This window comes from Hakea prostrata, chromosome 10, assembly GCF_041222555.1.
Source record: "Hakea prostrata isolate BN-2017 chromosome 10, UWA_Hpros_2, whole genome shotgun sequence".
Lineage (NCBI taxonomy): Eukaryota > Viridiplantae > Streptophyta > Magnoliopsida > Proteales > Proteaceae > Hakea > Hakea prostrata.
This window is the reverse complement of record NC_142609.1, coordinates 39,607,249-39,632,238: the sequence shown is the minus strand read 5'-3', so window position 1 is coordinate 39,632,238 and position 24,990 is coordinate 39,607,249. Positions and strand designations below refer to the sequence as shown.

The 24,990-nt window shown below is 38.2% G+C and overlaps 1 protein-coding gene and 1 non-coding gene across 2 annotated transcripts in view; both read left to right on the top strand.

Moving 5' to 3' along the window:
* EDA25 (CCAAT-binding factor) overlaps positions 1–24,983 on the top strand; it is a 47,851-nt gene extending 22,868 nt beyond the window's left edge. Inside the window, exons 7-16 of the mRNA XM_089138471.1 lie at positions 3,266–3,337; positions 7,883–7,975; positions 8,084–8,230; positions 11,061–11,144; positions 11,311–11,454; positions 14,648–14,737; positions 21,368–21,450; positions 21,560–21,937; positions 23,095–23,317; positions 23,528–24,983. Of these exons, the coding sequence (XP_088994597.1) occupies positions 3,266–3,337; positions 7,883–7,975; positions 8,084–8,230; positions 11,061–11,144; positions 11,311–11,454; positions 14,648–14,737; positions 21,368–21,450; positions 21,560–21,937; positions 23,095–23,317; positions 23,528–24,193 (1,980 nt within the window). The 3' untranslated portion in view covers positions 24,194–24,983. The remainder of the gene's footprint in view (positions 1–3,265; positions 3,338–7,882; positions 7,976–8,083; positions 8,231–11,060; positions 11,145–11,310; positions 11,455–14,647; positions 14,738–21,367; positions 21,451–21,559; positions 21,938–23,094; positions 23,318–23,527) is intronic.
* Positions 13,633–13,699, top strand: LOC149002888 (small nucleolar RNA SNORD77). Its single transcript, XR_016170457.1, has one exon. It is a non-coding gene; the product is annotated as a small nucleolar RNA SNORD77 (small nucleolar RNA).
* Positions 24,984–24,990: the final 7 nt, after the last annotated feature.

The window sequence follows — 24,990 nt, the reverse complement described above, 5'->3', positions numbered from 1 at the left end:
GGCTTCCTTTTTCTAGCATATGTCTTCAGCCCTGCATCACATCCTCAAATCCCAACTTTGAATTGGGGTGGGGGTGGGGGTAATGATCTGGTGCATCTTCAAATGAATCGTCATGTTCTTTTGATGGTCAATAGCAAATGGCTTTTATTCAATGGAAACCTGAATTTTTTTTTTTGGGGGGGGGGGGGGTTCACAATTAAAATTGGACAATCAATAAGTCAACTTTGATTCATGGAACTGTGCATTTTCCCTTGATCTCCCCTTCCTGTATCTTTTTCCTAACACGATTGAGTCACACCCCCTAAGGCTTCTAGTATGCTGCACATTTATCACAGAATCTGTTTGGTACTATTTGTAAGCTCTCAAAAATGTTATTGAAAATCTGATTTGACATTGGATAGTTCCTTCTAAAAATTCAATAATCCTTCCTGACATTCTTTTGCAGAAAACTTCAAAGATTGTTAAGCTCACAACCGAATACTATCATGTAGGGATCAACTTGGAACCACTTGAAATTTAAGTGCACTAGATGATAAGAGACAGTAATGGGCATTATGTAAAGCTAAAAAAGCAAGATAAAAATAAAATAAAGAATGTAAATGGAACAGTGAGGGGGGGAGAGGTATGCTTGGAAGAACAAGGTAATTAAAAAGAATAAGATGATGGAAAATTTTAATTAAGAGACAATGATATCTTACGTATAGTTCTTTTCACATCTGCGCCCCCCTTCCCTGTGGCCAGGGAAGAGGGTGGGTGGGGGAGTAAATATGGAAGTGAAATAAATGCGGCAGAATAGAATGAGGACAAGAGAAGGTTAAATCTGGAAAAGAAAGTTATTGCTATTAAGTAAAGTAAGATATTATAGGGTGGAGGAATCTTGGAAAAATTGATAATAAGACCTAAAGTTACTAAAAGAATAATATGGGGGCATTATAGGAATGCTGGGCTTTACAGAAGGCAATTATTTCATTGCTAGAATCTAGATTGTATTTGACCCTTTGATGTGAGAATGTCACTGGATGAGTTTGACTCCTCCCGTGGGTGGGGGAGCCTGGTTGGGACTACGAGACTGACGAGGAGAACTCCTCCGTGAGAATGGCCTGGAACTAGAAGACTCATGAGGAGAACTGCAAGGCTGGAATGGACTGGTTATGTTCAGCTGCTCTTTTTCTGATACATTTCACTCTTTTTGCTTTTCTTCTTTCTTTTTGTTTTGCTAGTGGCAGAACTTTAGAGGTGTTTGATGGAGGCGTGTGAGTGAGAGGGGTGGGTTTCGGTGAGAGGATGGGGGTGATGAAGGGTTGTTGCAGAAAAGGGACAGGGTTTTAGTGTTTGAAGCAAGATTCTAAATCTTGTATTGAACCATCATCTTGGCCAAGTCAAGTTTTCTATAGTGATATTTTTAATGTTTCAAACAAAGTTGTCAAGGTGACGTCTAGGTGTCTTGACTCTTTTTTGGGTCAAGACATCCTGGTGTCGCTTTTGGCACCTTGCTTGGTGTTGACTTGGTTTTCGCTGCCCTCTATCTCCTCACCTTGACAATCTTGGTTTCGACCATTGTTTTTTGGGTGGAAAAACGGCCATGGTTGGCTTTCAAATTTTAATAGAAGCTTGGACTAAGTTTAATAACTACGTTTAAACCTTCAATCTGAAAAAAAAAAAACACCTGATTAATGATTTGGATTTAAATCTTTAGCTGGCATTTAAGGCCGAAACCTAAATGTAATTCTGTAATGTTTCCTATTCTATATATGAGACACTATAGAGGGTACAAAAGGTAAATTATGTATGGATGAAGACTTGTAAAATTTACGACTCAAAGTTCCTGCTAGAAAGTACTCGCTATAGTGAGCAATAAGTAAATCACATCAGACAGCTAGATGCAATTCTACCATGTAGATAATACATAAGTCATATAGACACTCATAGTCTTCCATATAAATTTAAGACTTAAAAAGTTTCTATTTGCAAATTGCAAAATGCTTCCTAAATGAACATTAAGTACTAAATCAGTAAGATAGAAACCATTCTACCATGTACATGATACATAAATATCCAAGTGATACACACCCTAGCCTTCCATATCCCTAGCCTCCTAAGGCCTGGCTCCGAAAAAGTAACTGCGTGGTTATTGTCCTAGTCTTCCATGTTGCAACTACCAAGTCCAACAATGCAGTACTACTGTGGTCTAGAATCTTGAGATATTCAAGGTATTATTGTGATTCTTGATGCATTAGGAATTTAAGTTGATCCATTCGTAACTTTTGGTTTTTTTTTTTGTTGTAGAAATTATATGCTACCTAGTCTTAAGCAGCTTGAGTTTCTGGAGATCTCATTGAGATTTTGAACCATGGTTTGACAATCCTTCTACTTCCACATATAAGAGGTTATAGGAGTTACTGAAAGGGGTTAGGGAGATTGGGTTGGTTCTCTGCCCCACCAACTCCCTTTTGTCATATGATCAGTTATGATGTATGGTTGGATATTGAGATGGATCTGTGGCAAGACCGTGAAGGATAAAGTAAGGAATGACCATATTAGAGGAGAGATAGAGAGAATAGAGATGAGTTAAAGAGTAGCTTTTGATTTATGATCATGGTCCTCAAGATGTCGCTTTGGCGATGTCTTGGTACATTTCTGGTGCTTTGTTTGTTGGAGTTGTCTTATTCTTTTGCCCCCACAAATGCCTTGATTGACCTAGATGCCATGGCCACTATGTTCAATATGAACTATGTGAGAATCAATTTGGGGTGTAGGCCAGGTTCAGTGAAGGGCCTTGTAATGCTCCAGTATGGTGGAGTGATTTTATTCAGATTGAAGGTGTGGAGTGATTTAATTCAGATTGAAGGTGCTAGAAGAGCCAGGGGCTGGCCTAAATTAATGATAGGAGAACTGGTGAGGAAAGGCATGCATAACCTGGTACCACTAATGACTTCGAATACAACTTATTAGAGAGCAAGGATTTATGTGGCTGATCCCACCCAAGTCGGAATAAGGTTATGCTGTTGTTAATCGGAGCTGAATTGAGTTCTATGTTGGTATCCAAACCCGGTTTCCAATCAGAACTATTGTTTATACCTTTGCTATTAAAAAAGATATGAGGTTGAAATTTTGCATTTTGAACTTGTTATTATCTTTCATGAATAATGTTTGTAACTCTTTACTGTCATGTGATTAGTTGTTCATTTTATTCTCTGTTATCTTATCCAAGGTAAAGCTTCCAGATCTTATATTTTAGTTCTCAGTATAGAGCTTCTTCTTACAGGCTGTAGTGGTTGCCGAGGTGGACACTTTTCTCTTTCGACCTCATTTGGGATTACGAGCAAAGTACCATGCTGTATGTTCTATCATTTGTACTGCTTCTGTTTCTTTAATTTGACTTTGTTATGTGGAGTGAATGGAAGCTTGTTAGCATGTGTTTGTTACTTCAAGGATTTCTTTTGTTTTTCAGGAGTATCATGCATACGTTCATGTCGTTCACAGTTAATATTCTCCTTCCCTCCCCCTTTTGTAGAATTGATATTTGTAATGATATTACTCTTTGGACTCTATCGTTCTGGAATAATGAGTTCGTTTTTGAACTTTAAGAAGGAATCCAGTTTGAATAAGAACTACTCAAATAACAAGAACTTAAATAAGTAAAATCCAATTTGAAATAGGATTCCAACTTGACACTCCTAAAGGGACTAAAACTTTGTTGTAACTTAACAACCAAGGACCCAGATTCTAAAATAATAGTTGATCTAAACTCCTAACAGGACTCTGAATCAAAGTTTGTTAGATTGGGTTTGACTAGGGGACCCAAAATAACCAAAATACCCCTGCCCAGGTTTGGCTTCTTCCTTGGGCCGTAGGGTGTTGGGCAACATCCTTAGGCCCTGTTTCGTTTAGTGGGGGCTTTTCAGGGTTTGGCCCTTCTGGATACATTAGCTCTCCCGTTTTTGAAAACATTCATCTCCAATGAATGGGTGGGAGCAATATGCCTTTCATGCAAATCTAGGTCACTTCTCTTGAGATCTTCAGTATGAACTTGTCTTTGAATTTTGCAGTAATGTGGGGGGAGTGACACGTGTGTAGCAGCTTGTACCACTCCTAGGCAAAAGTCAGTCAAGTTAGGAGCACTAGAAATGAAGCCTTTTGAGTCTGGGGACCTTGGGACCTTTTTTGAAGAATCATGGGGGCAAGACAATGTAATATGATTAGGTTCAAACTCACCAGCCACGCTGTTCTGATCTTTATTCATCACAACTTCTTTCAGTACTATCGTCTTAGTCATGTCTTCATGAACCTTTGCAGTGCTGTCTCTCACCTTGTGGTCCTTCACGTCGAGAGTTGGACTTTGATAGCTTGTAGGGAAGTCTCTCAATTTCTTCCTTACCTTGCTCTAGAAGTTAGCCGTAATTGCCTCAGTCTCTTCTTCTTCAAGAATATCCTTTACCGGGATAGCCTCCTTGTTGTAGCTTCAAACATTACCTCTTCTTTGGGTAGAACACAATCAGGATCCAGGTCAAAGATATTATGAACTAAAGATAGGGAGGTACTTCTTCAGGCACATTTGCAGCTGGTGTAATTGCTTCGATCTTCTCCTTGTAAGCTGTAGCAGTACCATCTTCAGCTTTCACAACTTTGTTGTCAAGGGCTTGAGTCAACTCTTGGTCCTTAATTGTTTCAGCATTGTTGTCCTTAACTCTCTTCTGGCACTATCTCTGAGAGGAGCTTCTGGATTGGTGAGAGAGTTAATCATCAGGTTGTGGAGTTGCGGCATTGGCAATCGAGGTTGAGCTCTGGTTACTTTCTTGGGGCGGAACCACCATGTGCTGTGGTTTGGTACTGGAGTCCTTCTGATGGGTTTTGAGGGCCTGCTTCTTCTTAATCTCTTGAAGAAGGTTGAGGGGGTGGAGGACGACTTTCTGACGCTTATGGATAAATTTACAAGAATTTTCTCTACCCTTGATGGTGACATCACTATCAATCTATCATACAACCAAGGTCTTCCTAGGACCATATGAGAAAACCTGAACCACATCACACCAGATCTCAGAGTAGGAATGGAGACTGGTGGGTATTAGGCTCCTCACTTTAACTTCTAGTTGGTCATCATTAAGGAGAGATACTCGATAGGGTTGGGGATGTCTTTCAGTTTTGAGTTTGGCTCTGTTGATGAAGCTTTTGGATACTACATTAACACTGTCTATAATCACCTTGGCTGGGATTCCTCCTGATTTGAGTTTGGTGTGGAAGGTGCAACTTCTCCAGAATTTTAGTCATGACATTCACGGGAAAGTTTTGGTCAAGATACTCTTCGTCATAGGGGTTTTCAAGTTCTTCTCTGAAGTTGTCTGCTGATTCATCCGAGGTGCTGGCTACTGCTGATTCCTACGTGGCTCTGATACCAATTGATGTAACCCCCAAATTGAGGGCCACTTATAGGATCACTCAAATTGAATTCAGCAGTAAATTAGGGTTCTTAACCCCTGCAGTTATGGCTTCTTAGGGCAATTCACAGATGGACAACAGCTAAAACACACTGACACAACTAGGACACTAACTAAAGAAAGAATTCTGTTGTAAGGACTTCTAAATAAATAATAATTGCATAATTAAAAGAACCTCCTAACTTAAGAAGGAATCTAATTTGAAGTAGGATTCCAACTTGACTCTCCTACTTGTACTGGGACTTTTAAAAGGATTCAAATAACAAGGTAAAAGTAGATTTGGAGTCCTCAAATTTTGCTGCATCTAAACAGACCAGAAAGAAACTCAAAATGGGTTGGTAGAATAACCAAATTGTCCCCCATATGGTTTGGCCTTCTTGTAGGAGCACATGGTTTTGGGCTGCTGTTCTGTCCTACCTTTTGGCTCTTGGGGATTATCTGGGGGTGGGGGGGTCGATCTGGTTACATCAGTGTCGCAGGCCTTCCTCCTTGGAAGTCTTCAAAACTCCACAATTCTCCAATTCAATTTGTTATTCAACTGTTCTGATAACAAGTGGGAGGCTTTATTTATAGCCTTTACATTGAAGGAGTCACACTACGACTTAGAAACAAAACAAATAAGGAATTCTGTTTTAATAAACTCCTATTCAAATAAGAACTTAAATCCTAATTTAAGGAGGCGGCAAATTTGAAATAGGATTCCAACTTGACAATCCTAAAGGGACTAAGAGTGTTGTAACTTAACAATAATGACGCAAATTCAAAAATAAAAGTAGATCTAAACTCCTAATAGGACTCTGGATCAAACCAGCTCAGGTTGGGTTTGACTAGGGGAACCAAAATGACCAAAAAACCCCTGCCCATGTTTGTCTTCTTCTTTGGCTGTAGGGTGTTGGGCAGCATCCCTAGGCCCTGTTTTGTGTAGTGGGGTCTTTCTGGGGTTGGCCCTTCTGTTACATCAGAGAGATCCGTGACCAGCGAATATAGTGCACGTAGACTTTGAGAAGTCCCCAGCAGGAGGAACCACAAGCAGAATTCTGAGAACAGATCGTCAGGTTTGGAAGTCAAAACAAGGAGGAACACTATGGCGTTCATAAAGAGAATGTATTTTTACTATTATGCCCCCAATTTGCACTTGGATTCTAAGCTGCTTGTGCAGAAATCAATAGAATGAGTTTTTGACTCAGAAATCCATAGCTGACAAAAAGTCTACTATAGATTTTTGGGGTTTTCTATTCTTTTAAATAAAATTAAGTTTTAAAATAGATCCCAAACAAATCGATAAAGTGAAAACAATGTAAGAATTGAAGATGAAAATTGATACCATGGATAGTCTAAATCAGACCAGATCTGAATTCCTCATTCTTTAAAACATAAAATGAAGTATTTCTAAAGTCATGCTCAGCCTAGATACACATATTCAACACCCATAAAAGGAGTACTGTTACAGAATAAACCGTTGGAATCATTGGCTCATTACTTGGAACCAGAATCCCATTTGGGTTATGAATCTGCGTCAGCTTGTCTCGACCAATCCAGATCTCAGCAAGTTAGTGCATTGGCTTCTGATGTCTCGTGGGCAAATGGTGAAAGTTGCATCTGTTAATTTTAAGGGAAACTTGTTTTAGGCACAACGAACATACTGAAATCTTCAAACTGTCGGATGATGAAAACCCAATCTGGTGTCCAGATTTGCACCTTTGGTTGGCTGTAAATGTTGAACCTTAATGCTATATTGTATATTCTACATGTTACTTGAGTACAATGAGACATAATTGGGAAGTTAAGTAAATTATGCAATCATGGATGTAAAAAAGTAATATTGAATAATTATTTATAATAGTTAGATTATTGCATAAGCTACAATGTTGAACAATGTAGATTGCACACTCAAGTTTATTGTAACAATACATGCCATAGACACCATAGTCTTCTATGTCCCAAGTCCCAACATTATAATAACTATGAGTCTTGACTATTTGCTATTTACTGTTGCTTACTGGATTCAGTGCACTTATGATCCAGTGGAGTTGACATACATTGTCTTCTGTTTGCCTGAGAATTTATGCCTTGTCATTGTGTTCGAATATGATTGTGAGTAATTTCTTTTTGGGTAGGTTGAGAAATATCACAGACATTTTGGTAAACTCAACCGAAACTGTATTAAGTTTGATGTTTCATATGCAATCTCATCTCATCCATGTCTAGGTCTTGAGAGTGTATGGACCATGCTCAGACTCTCGATGCATGTTAAGTTAGTAGGCTGTCAAGGAGTTTAAGATTTGTAGTCACAAAGCTTATCTTTGAATCAATGTGGTGCATCACTGTTGTAGCCATATCCTATGTGTTGCTGTATATTCCAAATGTTTTTTCGTAGGTGCTATGTTGCAAATGATGTGAAAACTGTCAGAACACTGATCATACAGTTAAACCCTGTTTATATCTAGGTCAATTTCTTGAGCCAAATTCGTCTGAATCATAAAGGAGATGGACCAAAAGTCGCAAAGCGTTTGGTGGATGTTTATTTTGCACTATTTAAGGTTTGAATCGGTTTCCTGATTGTTGTGTAGAAGATATCTGGATATTACTTTTTTTGAATGTTAACGACATGCCCCCCCCCCCTCCCCAACCCAAAAAAAATCTTGCAGGTCCTGATTTCTGAGGCTAATGGGGGTCAAAACACAGGCAAGGGCAGCAAACAAGAGGAGAATAAAGCCAATGAATCTTCTAAACTTAAAAAAGGAGAAAGCTCTGAAGCAGAAATGGATTCAAGGCTCCTTTCTGCTTTGCTGACGGTCAGTATATATGTGTGTCAATATTATAATATGTATATATATAGGCAGGAAGTTTTTGATATAAGTTTCAAATATAGCTCTTTGTTGATGACCTCAAGTCTTAAAATCATATCTTATGACTTTTTTCCAGTGGATTCAAAGGCAGGTACATACTGATTAGTATCGCTTGGTTAATGCTTAAAAATTAGGTGTTGGATGTACTTTTATATATTGTTTATTGGCAATTTTGTCATGCAGAAATGGATTTATGGCTCCTATCTGCTTTGCTGACGATCAGCATATGTGTGTGTCAATATATATATAGGCAGGAGAGGAGAAAGTAGAAAAGAGGGAATAGGGTAGAGGAGGTGAGGGGATGCTATAATGGGCGAAGAAGATTGGGGAACTGGAGGGGGATTGAGGGAATAGGGTAGGAGAGGCGATGCTGCCGCAGGGTTTAGGAAGGGGGTAGGGTGATTTGCGGTTGAAAGCATGCTGGATAGAATGGATTTTGGGAATATTGGGGTGTTGCTGCAGGCATGGGGGAAGAAGGGCTGCAAGTGAGATAAGAAGAAAGGAGAGAGGTAGGGGTTGGGATGGGGGCTTGTTGTACTTACTTGAAGAAGATAATTGGGGCTGAGGAACCTTAAAATCCGCATAAATCTCACACTACAGCAGCTGCAAATTCCATTCTTAGGGAAACCCACAACTCCCAACATTGGCACCTTTAAATTTCAAATTTTATTAATAAATCGTAATCTGTTCTTTACAAGCTAAAGAAGTTCTATTTATAGCCTTACATGAATGTAATCATATTAGGACTCAACATTAGAAGGCGCCCAAAACATGGACTATAACTAGACTTCGGACTCTTACTTTAATAGAGGCTCTGTCATAACTTCTCCTTGGATGATCCTAATTACGAAACAAGAGAAGATCTAGACACCTTGTAACTAAAGGAATCCCTCTCTAATTGGGATTCCTAACTTGACTAGGAGTCTTCAATAACAAAGCCAGAACCAAACCAAATTCAAAAATAAAAATATAGTTGGAATCCTACTAAACATACTAGATCTAGCAAACCCTAATTTGACTCAACTAGAACAATGCAAAATCACCAAAATGTCCTTGGTTTACTATAGGGGTATAGTGTGTTGCATTATCACCCTAAGCCTTGTTACAACCCTTATTGTTTCCCTGATTCTGGTTCACAACAACCTTCCTAATACAAGTAACCATCTCATTCCACATAGTATTAGTGTCCTTGATTCTGGTTCACAACAACCTTCGTAATACAAGTAACCATCTCATTCCACATAGTATTAGTGACCCCCTTAGACTTCCACTTTTTGTTTTACTACTTCGTTAGTAAAAGATTTCAAGCAATTTCCTTTAAAGCTCCACCACTTTATCCTAGGTATTAACTTCTTACATTTTATGAGTTTGTGGAGTGAGGTACACATCCAATACCACCAATCTGTGCCATGGTCAAGCTTTCCTCTGGTATCACCTTCTAGTCTTTGACAATTCGTCTGATTTTCTAGTTGGAAAGAAGTCTATTTGGCTACTATGATGTCCACCTTTTGAAGGTAACTATATGCTCTTGCTTTTTGAAGTGAAAATTTACAATAGATAAACCAAACGCAACAACAATGTCAAAAATTGAGATCCTACCCACATTCCTCTCTCTAAAACCATAGGTTCCATGTACACTTTCATAACCTCTTTAATTTTTCTCAATATGCTCATTTAGATTGCCCTTATAATCATTTTACCTTGATGAATTCCTTGCACTATTTTTGTCAAATCCTATTTGAGGTGCATATGCACTAATTATATTTAAAATTTTCCAACACAAGCTTGATGGATATAATCCTATGACTAAATGTTTTGACACCATCACATCATTCTTTAAATCATTACCCACTAATATGCCCACTCCAATTTTAATTATTTTATTCTTAGTGTACCAAAATTTGATGTCATCCATCTCCTTCGTTATTTCCCCTTCCATTTATTCTCTTGAATACAAGTTATATTGATCCTTCTTCTCCTCATAAAACCTATCAATTCTAGCGTCTTACTTTGTTAAAGATTCTATGTTCCGAGATGATGTTTCTTATTCTAAAACCCAAAACTTTGTCATCCCCATACTGGATGTTCCTTTAATTAATTAGTTCATCATTTTTTGGGTTTGCTGCTGGGGGGGGCGGTGGAGGGGAGTAAATGTTTCTTTTCTCAGCTCTCAGTTCCTGTTCTATCAAAATTAGGTTGAACTATCTTGAAGGCTACATTTTATTTTTGTGGCACCTTGTACTCGGTTGGAAACTTTACTTGTTTTCTGTGTTTATTCCACGAATTGGCGTTTCTGAAAGAATTTTCTAGGTAATCAATTAATTTGTTTGGCATTTGAAGGATGGACATGTGGGAAATGGGGTTTGTCTTAAAATGCAAGGGTGAAGGGAATGACAGAAGTGTAGAAACTAGGAATGCCATAATGAGTGTTAACTTGCTTTGCGAATACACAGAAGGCCGTCTTGTAATGTGCATATGCAAGGTAGTTTATTGTAATTCAAAAATTCTATTGCTGATGTCTTTTGAAGCATCTTCTTATTTGTACCCACATGGCTCTTTATTACTTCTTTATTTACTGTTAATGCTTCAGTGAGTTCCAATCAGTAATATGAATACAGTGTGTACCATCCTCCCTCCCCCTTTTCTTATCTAGTCCATGACATCCATTTCCTATTGTACTTTTTACTTATAATGAACTAATTGGACGTGGGCAAATGGTCAGGCAAAGTTTTCTGAACTGTTTAGGTGTACTGTTTGTTCTGTATCATGTTCACAGGGTATCAACAGAGCATTTCCTTTTGTTGCAAATGATGAGGTAGATGATGTTATTGAAGTCCAAACACCAATGCTGTTCAAATTGGTGAGTTAACATTATGATACCAACTACATTAAGATTAAATTCTCATCAATCTTTCTTCCTTGTCTCTCAGACGGCATTGGTGTGCCTCTGGCATGCTGACATTATTTGTATATTCATCTTATTCACTTAATTATTGCACTTTTGTTGTTGATGGATTTGCTTGCAGGTTCATTCGAAGAATTTCAATGTGGCTATTCAAGCTTTGATGCTTCTTGATAAAATTTCATCCAAGCACTCAATTGTTAGCGATAGGTTTTACCGTGCTTTATATTCCAAACTTCTGCTTCCATCGGCTATGAATTCTTCAAAGGTTATGGTTGTCTATTTTGTTTCTTTTCAATTTACTCATAGATTGAACTATTTATTTTTCTCAAGAAAGTTATATTTATAATAAACTCCATGAGAACAAGGTGAAAATTAAAGAAAAGCTCAAAATACACTTTGCTTGTTAATGAGCTCAAGTGCAATGTTTATAAGATATTGGAATAACTGTGTATTGAAGGCATTGAAATATTTCATCAATTCTCTCTCTTTTTTATGATGGATTAACTTTTGTCCTTTAATGATGCTTCCACTCTAATTATTTACGGATTTAAGAACAAGTATAACCATGGACTCATGTATACCTGTGTTATCACCATATCGAGTGGTGAGAATAAATTGTATGGAGATTACAAGTTTGGTTATTGTTTCCTAGAACAAATCAGGGAGCAGAACCAGTCTTCTGACTGAGATTTTTTTTTTATTATATATGTTTTTTTTTAAATTATGTCTTCTGTCATCTGATGATATTTGCCATCTCCATTTAACTGGTGATTAAAGGTGAACTTTGTGTTGTTTGCCCTTTGATTTTTTGGCAATTCTTTTTGTTTCTTCTAAAATCTCATATGCATAATCTGTTAATGGTAGGAGATCTTGCTCTTGAAAAGACCGATATCTCGACCATCTCGGTCGAGATATGTCATTTTTTTGGCGTCAACTCGGTAGCCCATCTCGGTGGGTTTTAGGGTCCCAGTTGGGCTAAAACTTGGTATTTAACCTATTTAAGGCCTTTTGAACATACTAGTGGCCTTGGATTTGTGAGAAAACAACCCTAAATATGATTTCTAAGTCACCCATAGTGTGAAACCAAAATGCTATAGGATTAGATAATGCAATGTTATATAACATGTAATATAAAACCATTAATGTTGTAGGATTAGAGAATGCAATGTTATATAACATGTAATATAAAACCATTAAGGCATATAAATGAAAATCAAGTGTGTTAAATACATCAAATAACTTAAATGTCATCAAGATAACATTCATATGAGTATTACAATCTTGACTTTTGAGAATAGAATGATAAAAGTATACAACCGTTAGAAGTTCTATATAAGTCATTAACGCATAAGTTCATAAGACAAGTAGAGGATGATTGAGCTTCCTTTGACGTTGTAGATGCGCGAAGAGTAGTTGGAAGTGAAACTTTGGCTGAAATCCCGCAAAAAATTGGGCAAAAATTGAGAGTTCCAGCGAGATATGGCGAGATTTGGGGTGAAATATGATGAGATATAGCGAGATATGGTGAGATATTGCGAGATCTCGAGCGAGATATCCCATTTCACAGATCTCGCCCTTGATCTCGTCTCGGTTTATGAAAAAAGCGAGATATCTCGCGAGATCTCCCACCATGAATCTGTATCTCTGGTTTATGCAAAACAAAACTTAAAATATTGATGCTGGTTTATGTAATTGTGTTTCATTCTCTCACCAATAATAAACCTGCTAACTGGCCTATTTGTATTGATTTGTCATGCACATATACAAATATAAGCAATAATCATGAATTGGTCCCAGCTGGAAAGGAACTATTCATATCCTTGAATGCTCAAAAAAGAAAATAAAGTCATTTTCTCTAAAAATTATGAGACAGCCATCATCATAGAAGGGGATCTAGCAAAATCTCAGTCAAGATATTGATTTCTAGGGGCTCAAGACGAGACCAAGTGTGATACCTGAATAATACCCAAACTCAACCGAGATCTCGGTTTGAAGACACCCCTTTTTACCTCCTATAGCTCAAGATTCCCATCTCATCTCGACTCCCTCTCGCGCTTCTCGATTCTTTTCTCAACGACAGCCTGCGAGAACCTTTTTGGCTGTATTTTTTGCTTGAATCTTGTCAGATCTTCACCTGCACAACTCCTTAGGACTCTTTAGCACATCTATTGCGGTAAATTCCTCATTAGAGGCAAAATGCGGTTCAATCAACACTTGGTTGGAAACCATAGAGATACATGTGGTTGCCCTGCTGCCCCCTAATTTTGTGTGGGATGATATTCTTGACCACCTCATGAGTTGGCTGAATGATGTAGAGCCACCCGTAGAGTACATGTGGGGCGTGGTCAGGGTGCTGGTGGAGCTGGGCCTTGATGGATTTCATCTCACCTTGTTCTGTTATGAAGTTATGATGGTTGTACAATTATATTCTCGAAAGTCGAGAATATGATGATGTCATATTGTACTCATATGGATGGAATCCTGAATAATTTAAGTTATTTGATGTATCTTATCACTTGGTTTTCATATATATCAATTAATGATTCAAACTTAGGGCCAACTTGGAACTTATATATAGGTTTGTTTTCTTACAAATCTAAGGCCACTAGTGTTTTAAAAGGCCTAAAATATGCTAAATATTTAGTTTCAGCCCAACCTGATCCTTAAAAGTCCCAAGATGACCTCGAGTTCATTCGAGTTGAGCCCTCCAAAAATTACAATATCTGGATTCTTGACTGAGATCTCATGAGATCTTGGTTTTCTAGAAGCTCCAGATCAAGATCTCCTGCAATGGCCATCATATAAAAAGACCTAATGTTCAGGGTAGGACAAAGCTCAATTATTGCCAAGGTGACAGTAGTAGTTTATTTGCATTCACATGTCACCTTGCATTGTTTTCAACAAGGTTTGATTGGTCTTGTCCTTGGAATTGCAAGTAGCTCCAGAAAAATACCTACAGAAAATTCATGCTGTGTAATTTCATGACAAGGTCTGATGGGGCATTATGGTGTCTTGTTCAATTCTCATATATTAAGACTGCATTAAGAGTTTTACAGGAGTTCAGATGGCATTACTACACTGGTGTTACCTCCCTCCTATTCCCAAAACCTCACTACTACCTCCTCTTCCCACCCCTTCCCCCCCCCCCCCCCGGAAAAAAAAAAAAAAGAGAGAGAGAGAGAAGAAGAAGAAAAAAACAATGTAGTAGATTCCTACACTTCTATTCAATTGGTAATGAATCCATTAATACTTGGAATGAAGGAAAATAAGTGTAATTTAAGTTGACCAGATTTTCTGTAATTGTGGCATTATTTCTTTACCGTTCTTTCACCTACATGTGAAGGTTTCCTCGACGAAGATAATGCCTTAGGTTTTTTTATATATGGCCTAGTTTTCTCGGGTTGATTGCTGCACTTACTGACACTGCTTTCATTGCATTGATGTGGTTTGGTTTCCAGGCTGAAATGTTTATTGGACTACTTCTTAGATCTATGAAGAATGACATAAATTTGAAGAGGGTTTCTGCCTTCTCAAAACGTATTCTGCAGGTTAGTGATCAAACTGGTTACTTTTATCTGTGTTACTGGTTAGTATATTTTTTGAGCCCTATGGTCATTTTGATTTTAAAAGTCAGATGAGATACTTTTTTGGTGTTGGGAATCTAGCTAATAACATGAATTGTTTATTTTGTGATTTTTGGGTTTGCTAGACTTCATATACATATGTAGGTGGGTTATCTCTGCAAATTTTAATTCATCTGCTCTGCTGGTATCTGGTAGTACTTGTGAGATTGCGTATATAAATTTTCGCCAAAAAAAATTTAGTTGCACAAGATTTGAAGTACGTGTTTTTGTTGGTCTTGGGCCTAGAACAGTAAATTGGTTGTTGGAGTTTGAAACCCTAGCTCATCTATCCATTTTGGCTGATGTTTTGTCAGATTGGATTTCTGTGCTAGGCCCTACCATTTTTGGACAAAAGGATATTTCTGAGGCATGTCTATCATATGCTTTTTCTAGGTCAATAAAGATCAATGAAGATCTTTCTTATACTTTCAATACATTTCCATAAGTCTCATAATTAGGTAAATAGCTTCCATAGTAGATTTTCCTAACATAGAACTGTTGGTTCTTTGTAATGGTGGTTTCTCAGCTCAAATGGGTTTCAGTTACTCTCTCCCTTGATTTGTGACTTATCAGTTTCATGCCTCTGTTGTTTCAAGGAGATCTTCATATGATCTCCTTGACCCAGAAAAAGCCTATGATAGAGTCCCTAGATAGTGAAATTACCAAGTACTTGAGACGAGAAATGTTTAAAGTAAAATATGTGAACATAGTTAGGATATGTATGTTTGTTCAGTGAAAAGTATATGAAATGTGGGGGACTAGGTGGCAACCTCCCGATTACAGTTGGGTTACATCAAGCATCAACTTTAACCCATATTTATTTTCACTTGTAATGGATGATTTTACCAAAGGCATACATGATGAGGTTTCTTGATGTATGCTTTTTGCTGATGATATTGTTTTAGTAGATGAGACACAAGTAAGGATCAATACCAAGTTACGACTATGAAGTGCAACTTCAGAATCAAAAGATTTTAATCTAAGTAGGATGAAGACATAATGGCTAGTGTATAACTGTGGTTGTGATTGGATGGCTAATAAGGTAATGAATCTTGATGAGAAGGAGATTCTGCAAAGAGATGATTTTAGGTAGCTTGGCTCAAGAAGATGATGTTTCCAAAAGAATCGAAGTCGGATGTGTGAAGTGGAGAGGTGCGTATAGGTTTTTGTGTGATCAAGATGTTCCTTTCAAGTTCAAAGGGAAAATTCTATAGGACCATTGCCAACTATTATGCATGGGGCAAAGCGTTGGGTTGTTAAGAAGCATAATATACATTAACTCAATATAGCAGAAATGAGGATGTTAGAATGGATGAATGGAAACACTAGTAAGGATAATGTAGTGAATGATCATACCACAGTTGTCATGGCGACGAGGCGATTCGAGGTGGTTTAGGCTAGTTGAGGTGATGAGTTGACGAAGCGCCCTCTGAGGCGCTTTTGAGGCGCTTCGTCGGTTTAGGCGTTTTGAGTGAAATTTTTAGTGTACATCTCATACACTCTAATTCATTATAGATCTATCATATTTTATGTAATAAAAAAACTAATTAGCCTACCTTAAGTCATCCAACATACTACAAACCACACATAGTGGGTCCTAAATAAATTCCAAGTAGCATACTATCATTAGCAATTGAATTCAAAAATCAAGATATGATAAAATGGGACTAAATAGTAAACACATAGATGCATAAGCAAAACAAGTAGACAACATACCTTCATTAAATGTCACCAACACCAACACCAGCACCACCTACAACTCCACCTCCACCAGCACCTATAGCTCCACCTCCTCTACATTGTCGAACCCTAGCCAAATATCCTCACAAGTGAAAGAAGAAAATGAAACAAAGCATATAGCCAAATATTTAAATAGAAAGTTTTAAATATTTAAGCAAACAATCCCACTTATATCTAAAACCTAAAGTCCAAATCCCAAATATAGCAAAACATAACATATCCAAAATTCCCAATAAAAATCCACAATCCATATCCAAAATTTCCAATAGAAAAGTATAAGTCAACTAGTTATAATCATTATCAAGCAAATTGGTAGCAAGTGGGAGATCTTCTCGAAGCTGTTGTTGCTCCGAAGAGGTACTTGTCCTAGTCCCCTAACCATAATCATCTACAATGTTCTCATCATCATGCAAATCTTCCTCTTGTTCATGTCTTCATCAGATTTAGAGTCATGTTCCTCAACCACCCTCTCTGAAGTAGGACCACCCTCTCTAAAGACTTGCGACGTGAGTAACATATATTACTCCAATGGATGTTGATTCACTTGGTTGACCTCTCCTCAGTCTGTTATAGCCCTCAAGTGATGCAGATGCCCCCATAGCTCTATCAGCAATGCTCCAAGTAAGATCACCCTCAAGATGGACTAAATCACCAGGTTGACTAACCATCCACTTACTGCTCCAGTCAAGCTCATCAAGGAGTAGTGGATCATAATTTCTACTCTGTAATCGCCTTTCATTGAACCTTTCTTGTAAACGGAAATTGTATTGAATAAAAACTAGATCATTCAACCACTCATGTTCCAGCTTATTCCTCTTCTTGGTGTGAATCTGAATTCATAAACAATTGAAAAGAATCCCAAGTCATTCTTTCAAATTTAAACTTAAAAGTATTTTAAATACATAAATCATTTAATACTTACAAACTCAAATGTGCTCCAATTCCGTTCACAACCAGAGGAGGAACAACAAAGGCCTAGTATCCTCCATTCAATCCTTGTAAGCTCAAAAGCATTTCCTCCATGTGTATCCTACCGTGTAACTATAGTATAAAAAAACTAGATTAACATAAATGCTAGAATTATAAACCAAATAAATATAATCAAAAATAAAAAAACATAGAAGTAAAAACTTACGAGGACTCATAGTTGTACTTGTACCCTGTCTGATAGCCATACTTGCGGAGAAAGGACCTTTAACTTGCTTGTATTCACTTGTCTGGTGTAATACCTTATCTTGTCGATGTACATCAGGCACTAGTCTTCCAACCACTTCATTGAAAAAGGAGAGAACTAATTAACTCACAATCATCTACAACATCTAAATTGTATAGCTTCCCAGGATTCAAAAATATCTCTCCATTTGACACTCCCATCACCTATCAATTATTTGTATGACTTTCTTCCAAATTCGTTCTTTGCCTCCAATATTGTCCTTTACTCTTCTCTTAACCTTTTGCATGGCTATAAACACTTCAGGCAATGCGAGTCTTTCATCAACATCTACAATCCTCAATACAATCATAAGAGGTTCTGATGCTCTAATGCAATCTTCCACACCATGCCAAAATGCTATAGAAAATGTTGTTTCATCTACTCTCTTCCTTGCGTCTGTCTTGGACAAATTGGATTTTGTCCACTCCTCATAAATGAATAAGTGCCTTAAGTCATCCTTGTGTTTCAATAAGCTTTGCAGTTTCAAGAATGAAGTGGCAAATCTAGTCACTGCAGCTCTCACAAGATCCCTGCCATTTGTCTTCTGTCTCAAGGCGTCCAACAATCTTGTGTGCCTATAAATAAAAGTGGTTATTCTCTTCCCCTGAATTATCACCTTCTTATATTGTTTCAAATTCCCAATGTCCTCTAGCATCAAATCAAGACAGTGGGTTGCACAGGGAGTCCAATATAATATAGTCCTCTTCTCCATTAATAATGCCCCTGTTGCTTTGTAATTTGAGGCATTATCAGTCACCACTTGAACTACATGCTTTTCCCCAATTTCTTCAACTTTGTTATTCAATAATTGAAAGAGCATTTTTGCATCTTGCACGTGGCTAGATGCATCCACAGAACCAAGGAAGATTGTTCCCTCTGGATAATTGATCAGAAAATTGATAAGGTGCCTACCCTTTTTGTCAGTTCACCCATTAGACATGAGTGTGCATCCATACATCTTCCAATACCTTTCATATCTTTTCCTCATCTCCATTGTTCTTTCTTTTGCATTCTTCAATAAAGACACCCTGACTTATGGTAAGTTGGGGGCTTATACCCAGAACCATATTGTGCAACAGACTCGATCATCACCTCAAAGCTTTTAGTTTTAACTGCATTGAATGGGATGCCACACTGATACATCCAATCAACGATGTGGTTATCGACTCGCTTCTTTTCTTCTGCAAATCTCATTCTATTTAAGATTGTTGTTTGAGTAGCACCCTTTGCCCTCCTTTCATCAAAAACTTCTTTAGGAGTGTGTCTAACATACATATCCATAGGACCCCTTACTAGTGTCTTTTTGAGGGCATTTTTCAATCTCTTTGATGCAGTCCCCGAGATTGCATTCTTCCCCTTGTCTGGTAAGTTTTGGAGTTTTTCTTCACAAACTGGGGAAACTGTTGACTTTACTAAGTAAGTCCAAAGTTAAACCAAGAAAAGTTGAGACATGGTATATATATTACATTATGTCATTTTGGTGAGATGCTGAACTTTGGCCCCAACTTTTGTACTTCTGTTGAGTTGTGGCATGTCTCATCTCGGTACTTGAAAATTCAATGTTTACTGAGATCTTGAACCATGGGTCTTGGTTCTGTAGGGTTATTATGTGTGAACCATTTTGTACCAAGCTTGATCGTTGCCTTTTGTAGTCATTGTTGTTGTATTCCAAAGTTGAATTCTGTAAACAATACGTGATCATTACCAAGAACCCCAAAGCGAGGGAAAAAATATAAGGATGAGAAGGGGGGGGGGGGGAGGGAAGGACCAACATTCATGGATGAGACTGAAAAGAGGAGCTTAAACCCCAAATTACAACATTGGGCCTGTTCCTTGGGGTGACATCGAGCAAAGGATGGGGCAATCAATGGAGTTTAGAGGGTACATCAAACATATGGCTTTCCAATTCAACTCTGAGGATCTAGATTTGGAAGTCCAACACCTAGGGCACGTTTGGTAACGGGCTATGGAACAATTTTTGGTAAAATGGGTTGTTTGTTCTTTCATTTTTAGGAAATGAACTAGTCCAATTTACTTGTTTGAGAAGGCCTTTCACAAAACAACTTTGACTTGTTTCGTCGTTCTCAAAAACAAACACCACGTCAAAATTATGTCAAAGAGGGGCATTCAACCCAAACTTCGTTCATATGCAACTTCTAACGCTAGAAAAACAATTGTCGCAAAGAATGTTGTTCTCAGAAAAGACCGTTACCAAATGCGCCCTAAGGTTTCACTCCCACCACAAGTGGTGAACAATTGCTCCAAGAACCAACTTACGAACTAGGTCACAAATAGATGGGCTAGAGAAGGATCTTAGAATCCAAGATTAGTCCCCAAGCAAACCCAACTGAATGCCTAGAGCAGGGTGCGAGGCGCCGAGGCCAAATGGCGGACAAGGCTTTCTCCTAGTTGGAATAGGAGAAACGGTATGAGAAGAAAAGATGGCCTAGGTCTTTGGCACCATTTCAAGAAAGGATGCAATTGGGGTTGGCAGGGATGTTGCGGTGGATAAGGAATGTGTGAGTCGAGACACAGTGGTTTAGGGATATCCAAAGTGTGAGGGAATGGCAAGGAACATGACCATTGAACCAAACTAGGGACAACCAAGGGGCTACTTGGCAATGGGTGTAGGTGAGGTTCTGGGTTGAGGTGGTGGAGAAAGAGCCAAATTGGAGGGGAGCCAAATGGTTCTATCATGGGGTAGGAAGTGAAGGGATCCCTATGTGCTGAGAATAGAACATGGTTCATGTTTTTGGTTTCAACTTCAAATGGTTAACATTGACTTTTGCTTCAAGTTCTTTATGTTACAGGCATTTGTTGTTTGGACTTGCCCAACAGAGTTGTGGTAGAAACCTAACCCTAATTATAGATTTGGTATCCAGCATTTAGAGAAAAGGGGGAGGTCAGGTTCTAAGACAGACATTGGAATCTAGTAGTATTTGTAGAATATGAGAGAATACAGGACATAAACAAAGGGATTTCCGTATATTAGATATTAAGTCCTGATAGGCAACTTTTGATAACTAAGGTACGAGGAAAAGTTAGATAAGGGAGGTGTCCCCCCCTCCACAAACTCATTTTGGTACTTGGCTAAAATGTGTAAAGGAAAAAGTTTGGGTTTACTCCGGGGGGTTGGGGCTGGTGTTGGATTGTCTTCTTCACAGCTATGTCCAAGTGTCAACTTTTGTGGCTATGCGTTTATCAGAACTCTATTGGTATCCATCTCATGTTGTCTTGGTACAAGTTTCCTTGGATTATGAATGTAGCATTAAATCCTGATAATTTACATTTCTTAATGACTAGACAGAACTGGTAATGAGGGTTATCCTTTCGAGAGCCTTGATAGCTTGCTTATTTCTTTTTGAGGAAGCGAATTTGGGATTTGTAAAAGAAAAAGTAATGGTATTAGAACTTTGCCTAGAAGGATGCTAGCCAAAGGATTCTGCACTTAGAAAGTCATAACGATTCTGCACTCAGAAAGTCATAACCATGCATAAAATTATCATGCATTTCTGAATTTTTACTTGTACATTCAAGATTTCATCTTATACCTACACCATTTGCAGCATTTTTTCAATGATCACTCATCTGTATTTGAACAGGTTGCCCTTCAGCAGCCCCCTCAGTATGCCTGTGGATGCCTCTTTCTGCTCTCTGAAGTCCTAAAAGCAAGACCACCTCTATGGCAAGACTGCTTTCTGATTTTAACCATTTGGATCTTTTGCCAGTGTTTAATTGTGCATTTTCATCTTGTTTATCAACAGATTAATTACTGTATTTGTTCTCCTCTGCAGGAATATGGTGCATCAGAATGAGTCAGTTGATGATGATCTTGAACACTTCGAAGATATAGTGGAAAAAGGTGAAAATGAAACAGGCACATCTCCAGTGAAGCAACCACAGGGTACCAATGGAGTTGTTCAGGGTGTAAGTGATGGTCTGAAAACTAGTGATGATTCTTCTTCTGATTTGGAAGATAAAGATTCTTTAGCTTCATATTCTGAAGATGATGGGTCGGATGGAGAAGAGGACCTTCTTGGTGGAGATGGTCTTATTAATGTTTGGGAATCTGAAGGAAAAACCATTTCTGAAGGTGGTCCCCCTCAAGTATCTGGTATGAGATCTGCAATGCCTGGAGGGTACAACCCACAGCATAGGGAACCTTCTTACTGGTAATGTTCCTCTGTTAATCAAATTTTATTTGAGGTACTTATGCCAGTACTTCTGGATTTCGATCTACGCTCCTTAAGCTCTCTATTTTTTCCATTATTGAAAATATGGGACTTAAAAAATGTGCTATACAAAAACCCATTATTTTATGCCCAAATGCTATATATATATGGGTATTACTGTACTAAAACAATTCCTTGCTTTATTTACTTTCTGGTATTTTATGCCAACAACGAGAGCCTCAATAAAGACTCTAACCTGGTAGTTGAATTGAGGAAACCACTGTAGGACCAAGAATGGGGATCTTTTAGATAACTGGAAGGTTTGTGAACTTTGATAAAGTCATTTGAGGTGGTATGACCTTGTTCAATGGAGACGTTTGGATGCCCCAGTATGGAGGAGAGTGATATGATTCAGATTCAAGGACTTAAAGAGCCAGGGGCAAGTCTAAAATGTCCTTGGTAGAGTTGGAGAGTAAAGACATGCATAGCCTAGGCCTTGTATCAAGTATGACCCTCAAGTAGCGCTGGTTAGAGGATGTGGATCTATGAAGCCGATCCCATTTGGCTGGATAAGGCTGAGTTGTTGGATGATTGGTAAAGTTTATGAACAATGCTCATATATATATAGAAAGAGATGCTTAGTGATATAGGAGTATGATAGTTACAGTAATGGAACATGCCTTCTATCTAGCAAATTCGCTTTTTGATCATATTGCTGAGGAATCGGGTAGGTATGCAAGGAGAGCCTTTTCAATTGACATCATCTGCTATTTAGTCTTGGTTTTAGTCAGTTTCACGTTCATTCTTCAAATGAACCTTTATGAATTTTGTTTTCAATTGTGAGTTTGTGGGGGGTGTTGGGGGTTTCATTACTGTAGCACTAAGATATTCATATTACTCTGTTACAATTTTGCTGTTTCAAATTGCTGACTGCTATTATGGCTTTCTTATAATAGAAAATAATGGGCAAGATTCCAAACATTGTGTGTCCAAATTAAACCTTCCTCAATGCTTGGTTATCAGTATGAGCTAATTGCTCAAAATATTTAATCATAGTATTCTGATGGTACCTTAGTATCTTTAATCAGTTCTTGTGCTTCACTTCTTACTGAACGCCAAGCTAATTGAATTCATCTTCTTTGCTTGCTGTGCAATAGCAATGCAGATCGCACAAGCTGGTGGGAGCTGATGGTTCTAGGTTCTCACGTGCACCCATCAGTTGCAACCATGGCTAAGACACTCCTTTCTGGGGCCAATATCGTTTATAAAGGGAACCCTATAAATGATCTATCACTTACTGCATTTCTTGATAAGTTTATGGAGAAGAAAGCGAAGGCAAGGACATGGCACGGTGGTTCTCAAATTGAACCTGCCAAGGAGGTCAGTTTCTTTACCATGTTATGTGGGTACCTCTAATTTTGTCTCCTTTTTCTTGTTTGAAACTGGTTAAAGTAGGTACAAACAATTATTTATTCAGAGTATTAACAATCAATGAAAATATTGATAGAATATTATATATTTGTTGAAACAAATGTCTGATTGTTGTGCCGAGAAACAATTGTTTCAGATACTTCTTTTGATCTACTGCAGATGGATACAAACAAGGATCTGATTGGGGCTGAGATTCTCTCCTTGGCTGAAATGGATGTTCCCCCCGAAGACTTCGTCTTCCACAAGTTCTATGTGAACAAAATGAATTCGGTGAAGAAGCCAAAGAAGAAGAAAAAGAAGAAAGGAGCTGAGGATGAAGCTGCTGAAGAATTGTTTGCAGTGGATGGTGGTGGTGATGAGAGTGACAATGAGGAGATAGATAACATGTTGGATTCTGGAGATCTTCCACTGGAAACTGGAGGTGATTATGATTATGATGATCTGGATCAAGTAGCTAATGCAGATGACGAAGACCTGCTTGGGAGTGGCAGTGACATTGAGACAGACCTCCCTCCTGATCTTGCTGAAAGAGAAGATGTTGATCATTCAGATGATGATGGTGAGGATGATGATGTTAATGTGGATGTTGGGGATGCAGATGACAGTGGTGCTGATGATGACAATAAGAGTTTGAACAACAAGAAAAAACGTAAGTCAGGAAGAAGGGCTGGGGCGTCTCCATTTGCAAGTCTTGAAGAATATAGTCATCTCTTGAATGAGGATGATGCCACAGAAATAGAGCTTGTGGATGATTCATTGAATGAGGACACTAGTGCCAAAAGAAGGAAACTGAAGTCACGAAAGAAGAGGAGGTCATCAAATTGAATGCCTCCCTGTAGTGGCATAATTTTGCACGGCCATATTTGTGTTGTAAATTATAGTGGATTCCTTACTGGTGTGATCGAGAAGTTAATACAGGGGAGGGAAAGTCTGGTTGAGGGGGAAGGCTAATGTATTCTTGCTCATATTGTTAGGTTAAGAATGGATCTGTTTTTGCTTATCCTCCCTGTTTGGTTCCGAGTATAAATTCTTTAATCTTGATATATGTTGTAACATCTGCTGAGATGGGCGTATTAGTGTTGGCTAGGTAAGCTGCAATATGGAACTTTGGTTGTCATGCACGGAGAATGATCTGAGGGTGAAGAGAATAACTGGTAAGTTTTGAAATTTGGTCATCAAATGCAACAGAAAGAAGTCAAGAACCAAGTTGAAACTGAAAAAACATCTAATCCATTTCGGTAACTATTCCACGGTGTAAAATTTGCCAAAAATCTGGGACCATTAGGTAACCCACCAAGTGATCTGATTTGAGAACACTATAATCAGTTGTGAATGTTTCTAGAAGCAAAAGTATTTTTACAGGTGTTTGAGAAAACTTGCTTTTGGAGGTAGAAGTGTTAGACATTTTATCATAGTAGCCTGAGATAAGGGGATGAAGATTAAGGATTTCTTTCATAAAGATAGGGGCTAGGGTTTCATTGAGAAAGAAAGATGTAGAGGCATATTGGCCTTCAGAGATAGACAAGTTGAAAAAGCAAACAATCCTTATCGTTAGGGTTGAAGAAGCAACGAATGGAAGAGTTCCATCGCAGTATGAGTGGGTTTTTGCATTATGTTTAGGC